The sequence below is a fragment of the Mobula hypostoma genome, chromosome 22 (genome assembly GCF_963921235.1).
Source record: "Mobula hypostoma chromosome 22, sMobHyp1.1, whole genome shotgun sequence".
Classification (NCBI taxonomy): Eukaryota; Metazoa; Chordata; class Chondrichthyes; order Myliobatiformes; family Myliobatidae; genus Mobula; species Mobula hypostoma.
Window position 1 is genome coordinate 918,792 of NC_086118.1, and position 19,142 is coordinate 937,933.

General features: G+C 41.1%; 1 protein-coding gene across 1 annotated transcript; it reads left to right on the plus strand.

Moving 5' to 3' along the window:
- The first annotated feature begins 546 nt into the window (after positions 1 to 546).
- LOC134336562 (small ubiquitin-related modifier 2) lies at positions 547 to 18,613 on the plus strand. The gene is made up of 4 exons (XM_063030843.1): positions 547 to 698; positions 11,990 to 12,118; positions 13,376 to 13,447; positions 17,942 to 18,613. The coding sequence occupies exons 1-4, from the start codon at positions 678 to 680 to the stop codon at positions 18,002 to 18,004; spliced, it is 285 nt and encodes a 94-aa protein (XP_062886913.1). The 5' UTR covers positions 547 to 677; the 3' UTR covers positions 18,005 to 18,613.
- The last annotated feature ends 529 nt before the right edge of the window (positions 18,614 to 19,142 follow it).

Sequence of the window (19,142 nt, forward strand, 5' to 3'; positions counted from 1 at the left end):
AACTTGGTAACCAGTCACAACACAAACCCATCTTGGGCAACACAATGGATGCATGCTGGAGGAAGTCGGCAGGCCAGGCAGCATTTATGGAGGGAATAAACGGTTGACGCTTCATGCCCGGACACCTCACTTGAACGGGAAGGGGGCAGCAAGGTGAGAGGGAGGGGGAGAATCATACCTGGCAGATGAAAGGGAAAGTGGGGAGCAGCGAAGGAATAGCTGGGAAAAGGTAAAGGGCTGAAGAAGAGTTCATATAATAGCAGAGGCCAGTGGAGCATGTAGGAGGGGGATCCGAGGGCCGTGTTTGTACCGATATGGAGACTCCACTACCTGAGGTACCCGAGCCGACACTCCGCTCCCCCAAGGCAGCCAGAGCGCGCGGTAGCTGACGTCATCGGCGCTGATGGGAGCGGTCACGTGCGCTCTCCCTCCGCGGGCGCCGCGCGCTTGGCCCTGCCCCCCCTCCACCTCTGCTCTGCGTGTCTCACGGGCTCGACGCACGGCCAATCAGGTCCGGGCCCGGGCCGCGGGAACACGCACGTCTCATTTTATTTGCCTGCGTGCGCGCGAGTGTGAGTCGGCGGGGGCGCGCATCGGTCTCACCTCCCCTCCCCCTCCCCCATTAATCCTGCTCCCTCTCTGTCTTTGTGCCGGAGAGACGCAGACGAGAAGATACAATGGCGGACGAAAAGCCTAAGGTAACGCGGGACTGGAAGCAGGGAGGGGCGGCGGCAGCGGCATCGTGGCAAGGGCTACGGCGACTGGGTTGCTGCCGGCTCCCCGACCTCCTTCCTTCACCGTCTGCTGTTGTTTGAACCTGACCGCTCGTTCGGCCCAGTTTGAAATTTTACCGCCATATTCGGGGCGGCCCAGGCCCGAGGCCGGAGGCCGGGATGAGTCAGAGCGCGGCTGGTCGCTGGCAGCGAGTACCCGCTGTAGGCCCGCAGGCTGCGAGAGCCGGCTGGGGAGCGGTGGTAGAGGTCGGTGCAAGTCCTGGTGCCCGGCATGTGCGAGTCTCACAGCTAGGGAGGCTGGAGCCTGAGCACGGCCGCATGCCTTCTCTGCGGGCTGGGCAGATGTACCTGCGTGAAATAACTTAACACCAGAACTTGGGCTCCTGTGGTGTGTTCTAAAAAGCATAACAACTAGATTGCATGTAAGGCGTGCTGTGCAGTGCGGAGAGTACACTTTGCAGTTTTTTGTGCACAGCAAACCCCAACGTAATTTACGGTTTGATGAAAAACATTAGAACTAGGTAAAGCTCTTAGAGGCCATTTCGCTCCTTGGGCCTGTCTGAAATTCCACAGATCACGTTCCCAACCGTTCTTACGCCGTAGAGCCTTACGATTAACCGAGGGGTCCGTGGATTCCAGGTTGGGAACCCCTCCATAAATCATTGTTGATGTTTTACCTCAGAGGTGTTTTCATATACATATATCTGAAATGTACATTGTCCTGAAAAAAATATTCAGTCCCTACAACTATTTTCACGTTTTACTGTCTCATTTTCTAAATTTAAAATATATTGAAGTAGAATTTGGAGCTGATCCACAAAACATTGTACATCATGTCAAATCAAAAGAAAAATTCCAAAACCTGTCAACAATTTGGTAAAAATTAAAAACCAAAATTGTGAGGCTGTAAAAGTATTCATCCCTATGCTAACTTTCCTCACTTACACCAATTTGTTGATGTAAGTGACACCAACAGTCACTCTGAGTGGCTGCAACTGGAGATGTTCATGGCTGCACAATCTGTTAAAGAGTATTTATGGAAGAGTGGCAAGGATGAAGCCCTAGCTTTAAAAAAGTTAAAAAAGCTTTAAAAAAGCGATTCTAATCAGTTAATCAGAATTTTTATTTGTGAATCATATGTCCCCCCCCCACAGTGGAGCCCTAAAACCAAGGAAAATTGTGAAGCATGAATAGCTAAAAATTAAAATGCTGAAATGTTAGCAGTTCAAAAGCATTCATTCCGCTTTGCTAAGTATTTAGCTGAACCTCCTCTACAGTTATTTTTTACAGTAGTCTTTTTGGATGAGTCTTGAGCTTTGCACAACATGATGGAACAAGATTTGCCCATTCCTCTTTGCAACATTGCTCAAGCTGTGCCAGGTTACTTGGGGAGCGACAGTGGACAGCAGTCTTGAGGTTTTGGCAGAGATGTTCAATCGGGTTAAGGTCAGAACTCTGACTGGGCCATGCAAGGACATCAAGTTTTCCTCATTTGAAGCCACTCCATGGTTACTCTGGCAGTGCGTTTCGGGTCATTGTCCTGCTAAAAGACCAACTTTCTCCCCTGTTTAAGTATTCAAGCAGAGATTAGCAGGTTTTTATCCAAAAATCTCTCTGTATTTAGCAACATACACCTTTCAATAACCCTGAACAAATTTCCATTCCCCACAACTGAAAAGCATCCCCATAGCACGATGCTACCTCTACTACACTGCTTAGTGTTGAGGCCAATAAGTTCCACTTTAGTTGCATCTGACCACAAGACCTTCTTCCACATCTTTACTGCATCTTCTAGCTAACTTTTTGCAAAGTCTTAACAAAGATGTGTTTTTTTTAAAGCAAATCTTGATTCGAGTATTAACACTAAGCAGTGTAGTAGAGGTAGCATCGTGCTATGGGGATGCTTTTCAGTTGTGGGGAATGGAAATTTGTTCAGGGTTATTGAAAGGTGTATGTTGCTAAATACAGAGAGATTTTTGGATAAAAACCTGCTAATCTCTGCTTGAATACTTAAACAGGGGAGAAAGTTGGTCTTTTAGCAGGACAATGACCCGAAACGCACTGCCAGAGTAACCATGGAGTGGCTTCAAATGAGGAAAACTTGATGTCCTTGCATGGCCCAGTCAGAGTTCTGACCTTAACCCGATTGAACATCTCTGCCAAAACCTCAAGACTGCTGTCCACTGTCGCTCCCCAAGTAACCTGGCACAGCTTGAGCAATGTTGCAAAGAGGAATGGGCAAATCTTGTTCCATCATGTTGTGCAAAGCTCAAGACTCATCCAAAAAGACTACTGTAAAAAATAACTGTAGAGGAGGTTCAGCTAAATACTTAGCAAAGCGGAATGAATGCTTTTGAACTGCTAACATTTCAGCATTTTAATTTTTAGCTATTCATGCTTCACAATTTTCCTTGGTTTTAGGGCTCCACTGTGGGGGGGGGGGGGACATATGATTCACAAATAAAAATTCTGATTAATTGATTAGAATCGCTGGTTGTAATATTTGGGGCTTGGGGGCTGACTACTTTTTCAAGACACTATATATGGATATAACCATATTCATTGATATCTAAAAATCTATATAGCAGACTCGAAAACACTCGGTAACTAAATCTCAATGCTTTGCCGGGTAGGGAATTACAAAAGATATCACCCACTGGATGGACATTTCTTTCATCTGCCTTGAATTGCTGATGACATAATTTGAGACTAATGTCAAAGAGCAATACACTCCAGCTCCCCCTCTCTGTACACAATCGAAAACCTCCTAATACTCGAATCAAGATTTGCCAATGACATGCAGCTTGGGCATTAGCCAGTTGGAGAGTATCAGAGGTTCTTGGACCCTGTGAAACTGTAATTCCTAAATAAAAATGAACCTTTTGAGTGGGGTAGAGTAAATTGGGTGATTTATGAGCCGGTGCTCTTCATGCTTTTGTCATTTAGGATTCTATTTTCTAACAATCATGAGCAAAACTACTTTTTTCCCCTAATGCTCATCAGTCACTGAAATTAAGCATACAGGTACAGCAGGCAGTGAAGAAAGCTAATGGCATGTTGGCCTTCATAACAAGGGGAGTTGAGTATAGGAGCAAAGAGGTCCTTCTGCAGTTGTACAAGGCCCTGGTGAGACCCCACCTGGAGTATTGTGTGTAGTTTTGGTCTCTAAATTTGAGGAAGGACATTCTTGCTATTGAGGAGTGCAGTTCACTGGGTTAATTCCAGGGATGGCGGGAATGTCATATGTTGAAAGATTGGAGCGACTGGGCTTGTATACACTGGAATTTAGAAGGATGTGAGAGGATCTGATTGAAACACATAAGATTATTAAGGGATTGGACACGCTAGAGGCAGGAAACATGTTCCCGATGTTGGGGGAGTCCAGAACCAGAGGCCACAGTTTAAGAATAAGGGGTAGACCATTTAGAACGGAATTGAGGAAAAACTTTCACACAGAGGGTTGTGGTTCTGTGGAATGCTCTGCCTCAGAAGGCAGTGGAGGCCAATTCTCTGGATTCTTCCAAGAAAGAGTTAGATAGAGCTCTTAAAGTTAGCGGAGTCAAGGGATATGGGGAGAATGCAGGAAAAGGGTACTGATTGTGGATGATCAGCCATGATCACAGTGAATGGCGGTGCTGGCTTGAAGGGCTGAATGGCCTACTCCTGTACCTATTGTCTATTATACTGGGTAATTTTTGTTGGTCTGCAACTCTGAACTATCTTCCATAGATAAGTGTTGACCAAAGTGTAAAGAAAAAAAAAATCATTGATTGGACTTTGGGAAAGACAGCAATTTGATTATCTAACCCCTATGTTCCCAAATCAATGAATTTCTATGTATTATATAAGCAATATAATCACACCGTGTAGTGTAGTTATCATCCGTAGTCTAGCAGGGAAGGCAGTGTTTGGCTAAGAAATCTTTTGCAGGTAGGTGGATTAACAAAGGTTAGGGTTCAAGGATGGAGGTTTCTGTTTACTTCTCAGTAATTAAGTTGTCCATGGTTTTTTCTAATGTATACCATTTGCACTAGTTATCTAATAACTACTTCAATCTATTTCACATTGGTATTATTCAATGATAATTGGAATCTGAAGGCAACCTTTTGGCCCATAGCTACTTTCAGTGTTCCTGATGTCAACAATTGAGTATAGAAGCAAAATATGAGTACTGAAACTCTGAAATGGTCTTTGGTTGGGCGCCATGTGGATAAGGAAATTCAGTTAGCATTTCAGCAATTCTGAGTACAATCTATTGATTCTCTTTGGTAACCTTTGGCTGGAAGGAATTCACAGAATGGAAATAATATGTTCAGTTTATACGTGTTCATTTTTCCAAATGCTCTATTCCACTTTGTTTCCACTTGACTTTTTTTCCCCCATTTCACAAACCTGCATCTTCTAGAGAGAGATCCTGTGGTGGCTCCATTGTTGCTGTACTTGTGGATCTGAGACTGTCTGCACACCTTGTGTAATTGGATGAGTGTCACTATTACTAATGATGTCCACCCTCATTGCTGTCAGAAAGCAGTGTATTCACACCCTGGCAAGTAAAAACTGAGTTGAATCTCAAGTGTGCTACCAAGAACATGCAGCAGCATTTGAGATGTCATTGTTCAACATTCTTTTTATGTTTCCAGTGTGTTGCTGGCAATCTGCAAGGAGCTTGCTTGAGGCTCTTTACTTCTATAAATAAGAAGTCATGGTTCCAGAATAATGGTAAAGCCATTTGGGGCTAAGATCACAAAAATATCATGAGAGAGTTGTGAATCTTCAGAATTCTTCCCTCTGGAGGCTTAGTGTATTGAAAGCAGAGTTTGATCAAGAGCAGAGTAGGAAAATGATACTGAGGTAAAAGATCAGCCATGAACTTGATGGCTGCAGGAGTACATTCAAAGGCCCATTCTTGCTCATGTCTTGTGCTGTCTTTGGCTAAGGCGGTTAGGTGATGAAGAAATATTCAAGTTTATTTATCACATGTACAGTAAAATGCATCATTTGTGTTAACAACCAACACACCCCGGGGTGTGCTGGGGGCAGGCCACAGTTGATATATTTCCAAGTAAAATTGGTGTGTGACTTCAGTAGAGGGAGGTTGGAAATGTTGGTTTTCTCGTACACCTGCTGCCTTTACTTAATGGTAGCTGCCGTGAGTCTACATGCCACAGCCACAGAGGCTGTGTGGTAGGGTACTGGGTGAGCTGTCATTTTAACGGTGCCTTGTTCTGTGTGGTGTTCGCCATTTGTTGGTGTTGCTGTGAGTGAAACAAATGAGAACTTTTATCACATTCCCAACAATTTCCTTTTGACACCAGGCAAGTAATTCTTTACATGATTTTTTTTTTGTCTTTATCATGTTTTTATCGCCTCAGTCTGATCTAGTTGTGATTCTGGTTAGTGATCCACTTCAGCCATTGGTTATTGGTGATGCACCAGGTGGTGTTAATGCCGTTCATTGTGAGGACTAAGTAGAAATGTTGTGAATGGGATTGCTTTTATTTTAATATTGGAATATTTCACTCTTGCCTTCGGACTTTGTAATGAAATAAAGCCCACTGAGATTGGCCGAAGGTGGCTGAGCCAGTTCACTGCCCTAACAAAGTCCTTGGGTTGAAATGACCAACCTTACAACTTACACGTAATGTCTTCAGCCAGTGAACAGTTTTCCTCTTTGAGTTACATTTACTTTAATTTTATCCTGAAGGGTGAATCTGAGCTTCCAATTGCCTGTCACTTTAAATCTACATCATGTTCTGGCCTCAGCAGCTGACTAGGCATCTATAATCTTAAAACTGTATTCAACTAGTTCAGATAATCGGCTGAGCTTTGTCCCTCGTTTCTAGCTTAATTTTTTAATGTTTTCTCTGCTATTTTCAGTTCTCATTTGTTCTCTGCATTTTGCCCTTTTATTGTTCACTCTTTTGCTTTTCATTAGGTTTTTCCAGTTCTTCATTCATCAGTTATCACAGTTCTTCGATTTCTTTCCCTCCACCCTTTCCACTTGCATGTCCTTCCACACTACGCCACCTTAGGAAGTTAAATTTTGTTTCATTTCTCATCTTCTTTTCTCAGATGCTGACTGACCTGATGAGTATTTCTGGTATTGTCTGCTTTCATTTCATTTTTAATGAGGTTCTTTGACACCACTTTAGATTAAATTATGCCAAGGCAGTGACTCACACATGCATTCCCAGTTAATGTTTTATTCTAAAATTGATGTAATCTGAAATCTAAACGAGATGATGTCTTAAGTCTAAACAAAATTAGGTGTGAGTTGTCATTGGTAATTTAGAAATTGAGGTTTGATTCTAGACAAACAGTGGCTTGCATTTAATTAATAGATAACGTACTTCAATAATAGCACGCCTCTAAGGCACAGGAACTTAGGAGGAAAAGTGGCCCAACTGTGGTTAACAGCGGTTTAGGTGGTATTCGGTTAAAGGAAAAAGAACATGTAATGTAACAAAAAAAAGTGGTAATAAGACAAAGGTTTGGAAATGTATCAAAATTTAGCAAAGAACAGAAAAATTGATAAATAAAAGCAAAGGTTCCCATCCTGGGGTTCAGGGACCCCATGGTTAATGGTTAGGGTCCATGGCATAAACAAGGTTGGAACCCCTTGAGTGAAGGGAAGTTGAATACAAGAGTAATCTAGTGATTACATGGGTATCTCTCCATATAGGAAGGTTAAAAAAATCGTATATCCTTAATGATTTTAGCAGATCCTGTAACCTCTGTTTTGAGGACAGCCTATCCACATAGCTATAATCCCTCACACCAAATTTCACCAGCAGCCTCTCAGAGGTTTTTGGATATTTCCTAAAGTGTGGCACCAAATACTAGGCACAAAGTTGTAGTTTTGACCGAAGCAGCAGTTCCTCAATGGAGTTCATGACTTCTTACTATATTCTGCTTCTACTTGTAAAGCCAAGATCCTGTATGCTTTAATCACTTTCTCAACATACTTTACTTTTATACTTTATTGTTGCCAAACAATTGGTACTAGAACGTACAATCATCACAGCGATATTTGATTCTGCGCTTCACACTCCCTGGATTACAAATATTAAATATTTAAAATATTTTAAATTAGTAAATATTAAAATTTTAAATTATAAATCATAAATAGAAAATAGAAAAATGGGAAGTAAGGTAGTGCAAAAAAAACGAGAGGCAGGTGCGGATATTTGGAGGGTACGGCCCAGATCCGGGTCAGGATCCATTCAGCAGTCTTATCACAGTTGGAAAGAAGCTGTTCCTAAATCTGGCTGTACGAGTCTTCAAGCTCCTGAACCTTCTCCCAGAGGGAAGAGGGACGAAAAGTATGTTGGCTGGGTGGATCGTGTCCTTGATTATCCTGGCAGCACTGCTCCGACAGCGTGCGGTGTAAAGTGAGTCCACGGACGGAAGATTGGTTTGTGTGATGTGCTGCGCCGTGTTCACGATCTTCTGCAGCTTCTTTCAGTAATGGACAGGACAACTTCCATACCAGGTTGTGATGCACCCTAGAAGAATGCTTTCTACAGTGCATCTATAAAAATTAGTGAGGGTTTTAGGGGACAGGCCAAATATCTAGTTTTCTCAGGAAGTAAAGGTGCTGGTGGGCCTTCTTGGCAGTGAACTCTGCTTGGTTGGACCAAGTCAGGTCATTTGTGATATTGACCCTGAGGAACTTAAAGCTTTTGACCTGTTCCACTTGCGCACCACCGATGTAAATTGGGTTGTGTGGTCCGCTACTCCTTCTGAAGTCAACAACCAATTCCTTCGTCTTGCTGACGTTGAGGGATAGGTTATTGTCTTCGCACCATACCACCAGGTTCTTAATTTCCTCTCTGTACTCAAACTCATCATTACCCGAGATACGGCCTACAATTGTTGTGTCATCAGCAAACTTATGTATTGAGTTTGATGGAAACTTGGCTACACAATCATGGGTGTACAGTGAGTACAGCAGGGGGCTGAGTACACAGCCTTGTGGGGCACTGGTGCTCAGAGTGATTGTAGAGGAGAGCTTGTCCCCTATTTTTATTGAAAGTTCCACTTTCAATAAATCTTGCAATTTTTTAACCCTTTTAGAATTGAGCCTCTGGTTTATATAGCCTCTTTTTTTTTAGCTTCACATTTGTCTGTACGTGAAATTTCATCAGCCATCTACTAGCCCATTCAGCCAGCTGTTATAGGTCTCTCTCTGGAAGGATTGAATGCAAATTTATGAAAGAAAAGTGATATTTGACAAGCCTGGTCACGAGGTGTAACAGATAGTAGGTATGGGGTAGTACTATAGCGCAGGGGTTAGCGCAATGCTTTACAGTACAGGTGACCTGGGTTCAGTTCCCGCCACAGCCTGTAAGGAGTTTTAAGTTCTCCCCGAGATCGCGTGGGTTTCCTCCCACAGTACAAAGACCTACCAGTTGGTAAGTTAATTGGCCATTGTAAATTGTCCCATGACTAGGCTTGGATTAAATCAGAGAATTGCCGGCCTATTAATGTTGTATCTGAATAAAAATAAATCAGAAAATATTATAATGCATTGAGATTCGAACTCAAGGTTCGGTGTCATACTGGTGTGGGTTGTGGGTTATTCATGGGCATGAATAAATAATCTGTCCATTCTTGCTCTTTCGATTGAGAGAATATAACTAGTCAGATGACGGACCTCAGTTATTTTTAATCAACAACATCAATTTAGATGATGCAAAGTTGGGAGAGCATGTGAATTGTGATGAGTTGGCAGGGAGGCTTGAGGGAGAGAGAAATATTTTAAACAAGTTTGATTTTCCTGTCGCAGGAAGGATATTTTTGCAATAGAGAAGGTACAACAACAAAAAAAGATCAGATTAATGCCCAGTATTGGGGAGGAATTGTCTTGTGAGAAGAGAGTAATTGAATCTGGCCTATGCACTCTATAAAGTTTACAAGAATGACAGGAGAAACATTGAAACATTCTGAATTGTTTTCAGACTGGATGGGTCCAACAGGGGGATGGTATTTGCCTGGTTCTGGTGTTTTGACTCAAAGTACTGATCCTAAGGTGAAGAGGAAGTTCTTTACACAGGATAGTGAACCTTAGGAATTTTCTACCTGAAGGGTTGTGGATGCACAATTCCACATGAGAGTATGGTGGAGAATCTAATTGTTAATCAAGACACCAAAAGTAATTAACATATTCTACAAATAGTATCTTGCATTCTTTTTTTATCTGACTGGAGGTGGTGGTGGGGGGCAGCTGTGGCCCACTTTACAGATGGCATCCCTGATTTCATTTCTATCTTTCCATCTCAGTTGTGGGACCTATTCCCACTGTTCACTGAGGATATTTACTAAATCCTGAATTTGGGTGATTCTATTACCTGCTTGTGCAGAGATCTGTGAAGGTGTCTGCATTGCAATCGTGGTAGTGGGCAGACTGAGGACACTCGCTTACCCAGCAGATCACAGAAAGCTTGAAATTAGTACCATTTCCTAGTCTGAGCGTTGCTGAAGGCAGTGGACCTTCACTCCCACGTGGGCTGTCAAGGCTGCAGAGGTGCAAGGATTAGTGCAGAAGGGTGGCTTAACTAAAAACTAGGAGAGTGGGTATGACAGACCAGTAAAATGGAAACAAACGAGACTGTAATCGAGAACAAAAGAAACAAAACCAGAAGAATGCAGTCAGAAGGTGTAAGATGACATTTTAGGTTGGATTCTGCAAGACTGAGGGAAGAAGAAGATTGTCAGTATATAGTATGTATAAGGGAGGAGTGAGACAGCGCTGAAGGGCAGTTGGTAGAGTCAGATTGGAGTAAGAAATGGGGAAAAGTGAATGACGGAGAAAGAAACGTTGGTGGAGTGCTCTGTGTGTGAGTGAAGAATAATGTGGGAGTGGGTTAACTGAAATTAGAACATTTAATATATTGTTAGCTACCAAAGCAGAAAATATGAGATGCTCTTTCTGTTTGTGTTTGGCCACTCCATAGCAAGGTAGAAAGTGGTTTACAATCAAGGTAAAAATCCTTAACATGACCTTATTAGGGGTTGGGGCATGTAGTTTGATAGGGAGGGGATGAAAGACTAAAAGTAGGGGTCCTAAATATGATAGCCGCCAGTAAATTCCTGATGTGGTATGTCTCAGGCCTGGACAGGTAAGCTAACCTAAACAGTGATAAGAATTTGCTATTCACTGCAATGGGCTGTAACTAGAAAAAAAGTGTTGATACATTGGAAGGAAAGCAAAATGGGCATAATATAAATAGATTTGAATGGCATGTCATGCCTTCTGTGTTATTTTCATGGATGTCTCACAACACTTCATAGTATTTTTCTATCTATATTTACTATTATAAGAAATGCAGAAATGTACACAAGAAGCTAGTAAACTCCAAAGAAAGACAATAAACAGCATTTTAAGATTTTGTTTACAGGATAAATCACTGCTCTTTGGCAGTCTCCTGAAAGAAAATGAGAGGTACCATTTTAACATCTCACCTACAAGATATATGCTGACAATGCACTACTCTCTCAGTACAATACTGGATTTTTATGCTCAGTGGGACTTTACCTATGACTTTATTACATGAGGCAGGGCTGCCACTAGCTGAGCCTTCACTGATGTGCACAGCGAGTTCTATTTGGGACGTGAAAGGACGTGCTATGTTTTGCAATAAGCCTAGTTTGTTTTCCTGTGTCACTCCATAAGTTAGTAGTTCTTGGAGGTGAGAGTGTTATGAAATTGAGCCAGTGTGGGTGGCTAATATGGGGCATATATATTGTTCTGCGCTCACTAAGCTAATAACTGGTTGGTGTTGCAATACCTGTTTAAAATCATCATTATTGGTAGAATAACGCTGATTCTTCTAGTTTCTTGTTCTTGACCTATGATTGAAATTCAGGTTCAGGAGATGGAAAGGATAAACTTCATACAAAGCTGAAAAGCCATGGAATTCACTGATACTGATGTTCACATTAGATAGCACAGAAAGAATAGAAGTAGATTGCAGAATTGTGACTAAATCTATTTGCTCACATAGATGCTAAACATTGACACAAACTAGTTGGGCAAAATGGTTAGTTATTATGGCTGGGCATTTATGTCATTTAAGCTTGAAGCTAGCTAAATGCAAACCCATCCTATAGTATGGTTTAGTTATAGATGATTACTTCAAACCACTCTGGGCAAAGCGTTAAATTCATGTAGTACTGTTTCTGGTGCAGGAAGTGTCTTGTGATATTTGACCTGTGCTCAGTCATTCTCACCTAATGTTGTTTTCTTTTCACAGGATGTGCTGAAATCAGAAAATGACCACATTAACCTAAAGGTGGCAGGCCAAGATGGTTCAGTTGTGCAGTTCAAAATCAAAAAGCATACACCGCTAAGCAAACTGATGAAAGCATACTGTGAACGCCAGGTACAACAATTTGAATTAGTCTGTAATGACCTTGAAATTATTGCCCCCACAATTTGATGAACATGAGTCAAGTCTGTGCCATTAATGTGAGTCAGTGCTGAAGACTTGTCTCTGATTAGAATCCAAAGTTTTGGTATCAGTTGATGAGATGTATAAAGGCAGCTCCCTGACTCTCATTGGTTTGTCAAATAAATATATAGTGAAAAATTAATCTCAGTTGTGACAAAGGAAGGAGAAAAGGCTATGATTTGGAGAGCTTTTAGATCAAATATGTGTAATCCGCAACTTAAGTTTGTCCTGACTTTTGTTTGGTTCACTGGTGGTCTACTGAAAACTATCTTCCCAAGCATGCAGACTTTCATATACTGATATGTACTACTGGATATGTGGGTGAGGAATAATGTTTGCAGATACTCACTGGCCACGTACTTCATGGCAAATGCTGTAAACCTTTGGAGCTGTGCCCCAAGTGCATGAGATCGTGAAATGGAAACTTTCCTGTCAAGCATATTTAGAAGAGTTTTCTAATGCCTCAGTTTTCATCATTTGGCAACCTACTAAGATCTCCATCAGGTAGATGGAGCTTGTCAGCCTGGGAAGGCAGTCCATCTAAAAGAGGGAAAACTCTGATTTCAAACCTCTGCTGCCTTGCGGCCATACCCAATCATGGGAAAGGCTTTGGGAGTAAACCCTGAGGACAAATCCGGAGCTGGAGTCCCTAAGGCAGTCCGACGTTGCTTTCAACCTTGTTCTGGCAACTCCTGCGTCGACACTGGTGCCAAGCTGTATCGGCCTTTTTCCTTCCCTTGGACAACATCAGTGTTGTGGAGAGGGAAGACTTGCAGCATGAGCAACTGCCAGTCTTCTATACAACCTTGCCCAGGCCTGCACCCTGGAGAGGACACTCCAGACTTTCCAGGCGCAGATCCATAGTCTGGCGAGACTAACAGATGCCATCACTAAGATCTGAGCAATGGATGTTTTTCTGTGTCCCTGTAAGAGAGCTACTTTAGGGAGAAACTGTAAATACATACTACAGAGAATTCTTAGTCCTTGTATTTTGGTGCTTTACCCTCTCCAAGAAACATGAAATTGATGCCTTGTGTGGATAACAGTAGAGAGAAATTTGTATGTTCTCCCACTATCAAAAGAACAGCACCTGGAAGATCCATCATCATTATTGTTGTGGCAACATAGTGTGCCTATATTGTAACATAAAGCTCCTACCGTTTTATGAAAACTTTTTTATATTTCCAGGGGTTGGCAATTCGACAGATCAGATTCCGATTTGATGGACAGCCAATTAATGAAACAGACACGCCTGCACAGGTATGCCAGGTATCACTGCAGAGGTGAATGTGGGGCCCTGAGACAAGCATATTGAACTTTCCATATTACAGGGAATTCTTTTAATATAGTGATATTTACTGTCCTTTAATGATAGCAGTTTATTCAGCTGAGTTGTTTGATTTTCCCACAGCTCATCTTTTTGTCTTTGCAGGATCAAAGCGTAGATGTCAACCTAATAAACTTGGCTTACAGTGAGTGGAGAGCACTCCAAGTCAAGGTTTTGGGAGATGATAGTAAAGATCTGATTGTTGTATTTCTTCATGACATAGAAGGCTGTTTGACCCATCGGGTCTCCTGCTGTCAGAGCAACCTATTTTCCCCCCTTTTTTTTTCTTGTAACTTACTTTCTCTCATTTGCTTCTTAACTCCCCCTGATTCTCCCACCATCCTTCATTCTGGGGCAATTAATCTAACCAGCATGTCTTTGGGATGTGGGAGGAGCCCAGAGCATGCAGAGGCCATGGGAAGGTGCAAGCTTCAAGCTTCACACAGCTACTGTGACAGCTGCACTACCTGTACCACCACTGCGCTGTCTCCAGTGGGAAAGGCAAAAACATAATGGAAAAGGAAGCTGCGCGTTTGTTGTTTCTGGTCCATGTGCAATAGTAAGAATGAATTTACCACAATTCTTGAAGAATCAGTCACAGGATAAAGAATTATCATAATAATTACCATCTCTTTTTGTTGGGAGCTAATGAGGACATTATTGAAAGTCTAAGGTAAGTAACTATGCCGGTGATATAAGCATCTGTTATAAGGTGTCCTATGAAAGGTGTGAAAACTCAAAGGTTTGAATTGTTTGGTAGAGTTGTATTCATTGCTGAAGAGCCACTCCTTTCATAGACTGGGTCTGATTTGGCTATCAGTTTTGTTAATTGTCTCTGTATTTGGGAGAGTGAGGGCGAAATTGAAATCTCAGTACTGAAGGAGGTTGGAGGAAATACAAAGTCTACAGAGGCGTGCAAAAGTTCGGGCACCCCAGGTCAAAATTTCCGTTACTGTGAATAGCTAAGTGAGTAAAAGGTGAACTGATTTCCAAAAGGCATAAAGTTAAAGATGACCCATTTCTTTAATATTTTAAGCAAGAAAACTTTTTTATTTCCATCTTTTACGGTTTCAAAATAACAAAAAAGGAAAAGGGCCCAAAGCAAAATTTTGGGCACCCTGCATGGTCAGTACTTAGTAACACCCCCTTTGGTAAGTATCACAGCTTGTAAACGCTTTGTGTAGCCAGCTAAGAGTCTTTCAATTCTTGTTTGGGGGATTTTCGCCCATTCTTCCTTGCAAATGGCTTCTAGTCCTGTGAGATTCTTGGGCCGTCTTGCATGCACTGCTCTTTTAAGGTCTATCCACAGATTCTCGATGATGTTTCGGTCGGGGGATTGCGAGGGCCATGGCAAAACCTTCAGCTTGCGCCTCTTGAGGTAGTCCATTGTGGATTTTGAGGTTCATTATCCTGTTGTAGGAGCCATCCTCTTTTCATCTTCAGCTTTTTTACAGATGGTGTGATGTTTGCTTCCAGAATTTGCTGGTATTTAATTGAATTCATTCTTCCCTCTACCAGTAAATGTTCCCCATGCCACTGGCTGCAACACAAGCCCAAAGCATGATCGATCCACCCCCGTGCTTAACAGTTGGAGAGGTGTTCTTTTCATGAAATTCTGCACTCTTTTTTTCTCCAAACATACCTTTGCTCATTGCAGCCAAAAAGTTCTATTCAAAAGGTTCAAAGGAACATCTAAACTAGCCTGATGCATTTTGGAAACAAGTCCTGTGGACTGATAAAGTTAAAATAGAACTTTTGGCCAAATTCAAGAATTGAAAGACTCTTAGCTGGCTACAAAAAGCATTTACAAGCTGTGATACTTGCCAAAGGGGCTGTTACTAAGTACTGCCATGCAGAGTGCACAAACTTTTGCTTCGGGCCCTTTTCCTTTTCTGTTATTTTGAAACTGTAAAAGATGGAAATAAAAAAGTTTTCTTAAAATATTAAGGAAATGTGTCATCTTTAACTGAAAGCATGTTCTGCCAGTCTCAAGGATCATTTCTACCCCACTGTTACTGAACTATTAAATGGTCCTTAGTATGAGAAGATGGACTCTTGACATCACAATCTGCCTCGATATGATCTTACTGCTACCTGCTCTCTTTATAGTTGTTACACTTGACTGTTTTACCTTGTTCCGCCTTACTGTGTAATGATTCGATCTGTATTAAAAAAAAGTATGCAAAACAAGCTTTACACTGTATCAGTCAGGCTTATCAGATGTGAAATTTGTTGTTTAGCTGCAGCAGTACAGTACATAAAATTACCTAGGTTACAATAAGAGATGTAAAACTAAATTGTGAAAAGAAACAAATAGTAAAGTATTCATTAACATTAACTCAGTGCAATGCATTTGCCATTTTATTGAAGGTGGTCCTGAAAGAACCCTCAAACTCGTTGCAGTGAAGGAGATTGTTTAGTCCATCAAGTCTCCACTTGCAGTTTGTAGAGCAGTCCAATCCTCTCAGTCTTTCCTAAAGGCTCAACAAATCTTAACCTTCATATTTATTCCAATCTTTTTCGAAAGCTACTTTTGTATTTGGATCCACCACTCACTTGTACCTCAAGCTGGAACTTTTGTAAATCAGTTGTTTCCCTAGCTTCTGTGTAATCTGTTCAAATCCCTGTTGTTTTCTCTCACCCATACAGAGAACAACCTTGGATTCTCTTCACTGATTCCTCATTCTAGTAAAAACAGTTTAAAAGATTACAGATGCTGGAAATCTGAAATAAAACCAGATGCTGGAAATAATTATCTGGTTAGGCAGCTTTTGTCATATCTGTTCAGGTTTTTTTTTTTGCAGTGTTTTAACTGACCTGAAATGGCTTGGGTTTAATAGTTTCTTGAGTTAGATTCAGTAGTTTCTAGAGTGGCATGGGTGGAAATTGGAAAAAGTTCTCTAGTTCATTCATTCTTTATGGAACAGGGTGATTTTTTTTGAGCCATTGATTGAGGATGGGTCTTAGGAAATAACAGTTGTGAAAAGAATTGATAAGAAATTAAGAACTGTTACCCATTCTTTCCTTTCTTTCCCCTATTCCCAGACTTGTGGAATGATAAAGTCCCTGGATAACCAGTTTCCCCCAGGATTAATAAAGTATGACTATGACTATTAAAAGGCCTGTCTCTTGTGCTGATGTCATTGTTTCTTCAAGGTTAGGTGAGGATCCCCTGCTTGCTCACTTGTAGTACCTGCAGGAGACACGTTTGGGGTGTATCCAATCCAGAGAGGTCAAGGTGAAATTCCAGGTCTCATTTTATGGAAAGAAGTTCCTTTAGTGTTTGTGGTAAATCCCTAATCCCACCCACTGGACCTGCTTTACTAGTGAATTTAGATGTTTAACTTTAAAATGCTGGGTAGGCTTCAATGGGAGATTATTTCATTTCTTGCCACTACAATTCAAAATAGGGTGGAGAAAAGATTTACTCAAATGGTTCCAGGCATGAGGGATTTTAATTGCGTTATTAATCTGGAGAAGCACAGAGGAAGTTTGTTCGAGGTACACAAGATCATTACTAGTTTGGGACAGGCTGTGGGATGCTCTTCCCATTAGAATATGGTTCAACAATTTAGGGCATCAAGTGATGGCTGTGAGTATGGGGATGGATAGGAGGGAGAGTTTGTAACACAATTATGATCTGCAATTTGCGGTCTGTTTCCAGAAAAGAATTGGACTGACATTTAAAGTTGGGTGTGAGGGTTTGTCTTTAGTGAATGTGTTTGTTTGATTAGTTGATGGAGACAGTTAATTGGTACAATTAGTATGATTGCATATTACTGCCAGTCAAAGGAATTTGGGTAAAAACAGGGGGTCGGATTTGGAGAATATGGAATTGTAATTGACTGGAGATGATTAGAAAGGAACAATTGAAAAGGATTTGAATAAAATGAGATTTTTAAATCCTGTAGGAATGATCAGGCAGAGAGTGAAAGAAAATGAAAAGACTACAATGGAAAACAAGTCCATGCTAGTGCAAGAGGTGGTCCAGTGTTCCATTGCTGAGGTGGGGTTAGGATTCTGCGGGTCCTAATGATTATAAGAAAGTATCTGGTGGCTATTCTGGAACTTGGAGGTGTGAGGCTTCACCCTATCCATAAACTCCACTACCTGCACTTTCAATAAGACTTTGGCAGCATCCTCTGATTTGAAAACTAAAGGTACATAATTCAGCTGTGCCTTGATGCAAAAAATACCTTTTAACTCCCTAATTGGTCCCACCCATCCTTTCATGACCAGTTTTCTACTTGTATGTCTAAAAGAATTACAGAGTTTCTTTAGTTAGCTCTCATTGTATTCTCATCCTTTCTGCTTTTATTTTTTTATTTCTTGCCCTCCTGAACTATCTATACACAGGCTAATTTTTATTGAAATTCCACCGTAGTGTTTCTTGGAATTTTGGTCTCATGGTTGTTGTGTTCTTGCAGTTGGAGATGGAAGATGAGGACACGATTGATGTATTTCAGCAGCAAACTGGAGGCCATTACTGACGGCTCTTGCTCCCCATGTGATTACCAGATCCATGGATTATCTGTGCTTCTAACACAGCAAAGTTACTCTCAGCAGCAGTTTGGAAAACACTTGTAGAATATTTTGCATCCGTGTACACCTTCATAAGAGCATTTATTGTTTGCTGGTTAATCTTATTACATTCGATTTTAAATAATAAAAATGACCAGTTTATACAGAACAATCGGAACTCAATGGTTTTTACTGAAGTGTCTGACAGTATGATTACTTGACCAAACAAGATTTCTAAACCCAAAAATATCCATTTTAACAAACTATATTTTTATTCTATCTGTTTGTGTTTGGGTCCTGATCTAGCTTTTAAAAAAAAATTGCAATAAAATAAATTATTCATTTCATTCTTTTAATTTAGTAGAAACTGGTATTTCTCAATCAAAAGCTGCCATTTCCTGTATCAGTGCAAAGACAAACAAATTATTTTATACAATTTGTATTGTTGTAGACCCACAGAGCGTTTCTGGTGCTGTTTAAAGTAGTGTAATATAGGTCAGAAGATGAATTCCTTCATTTTTGTTTTCTTCATGTATGCCTCTGTTTTCATAAGTTCCTTATTAAAACATAAAACTGAACATGTTATGTTATTGTTTCTTCTTTTATTGTTGGATTAAGGCTTGGCTGGTTATTGTATTCAGTACTTCTATTATACTGAGTAATATTGTGAGCATAATCTGTCTGTTCCCCAATGCACGAGACTGTTTATGTTTGTGGTTTTTAAAAGATCTAGCAAAGGCAAGGTGGGCTGAGTGCTACCTCCTTGTACTTGCCTGTTTGAAATCCTTCAACGGGGTGGCTGGAACATGGAATGTCGACTGGTAAATAAGTAGTTTCACCTGCTGAATGTAATCAGCATTTTAAAGAGGAACTGGAATTCTACATGCCCTGTCTGTAACTACACTATATTAATGGCTCAGTTAACACCGAATTTGTATTGCCCTACTCTAGTATACACAGTGCTGCATTGGCAGAAGTAATTTGCGTAGCAAAGAAAAAGACCTCAACTCACTAGGTCCATCCCATCGCAAGGACTTTCCTACACTAATCTTATTTGCAGGAGCCACGTATCTATTTTCTGTCTGTCTTGCTAATCGGTAGACCACA

Coding starts and splice junctions, on each gene's coding strand:
- LOC134336562 (XM_063030843.1), top strand. CDS start 678: ATGGCGGACGAAAAGCCTAAG. Junction 12,119..13,375: donor AAGCATACTGTGAACGCCAG/GTACAACAATTT, acceptor TTATATTTCCAG/GGGTTGGCAATTCGACAGAT. Junction 13,448..17,941: donor AAACAGACACGCCTGCACAG/GTATGCCAGGTA, acceptor GTGTTCTTGCAG/TTGGAGATGGAAGATGAGGA.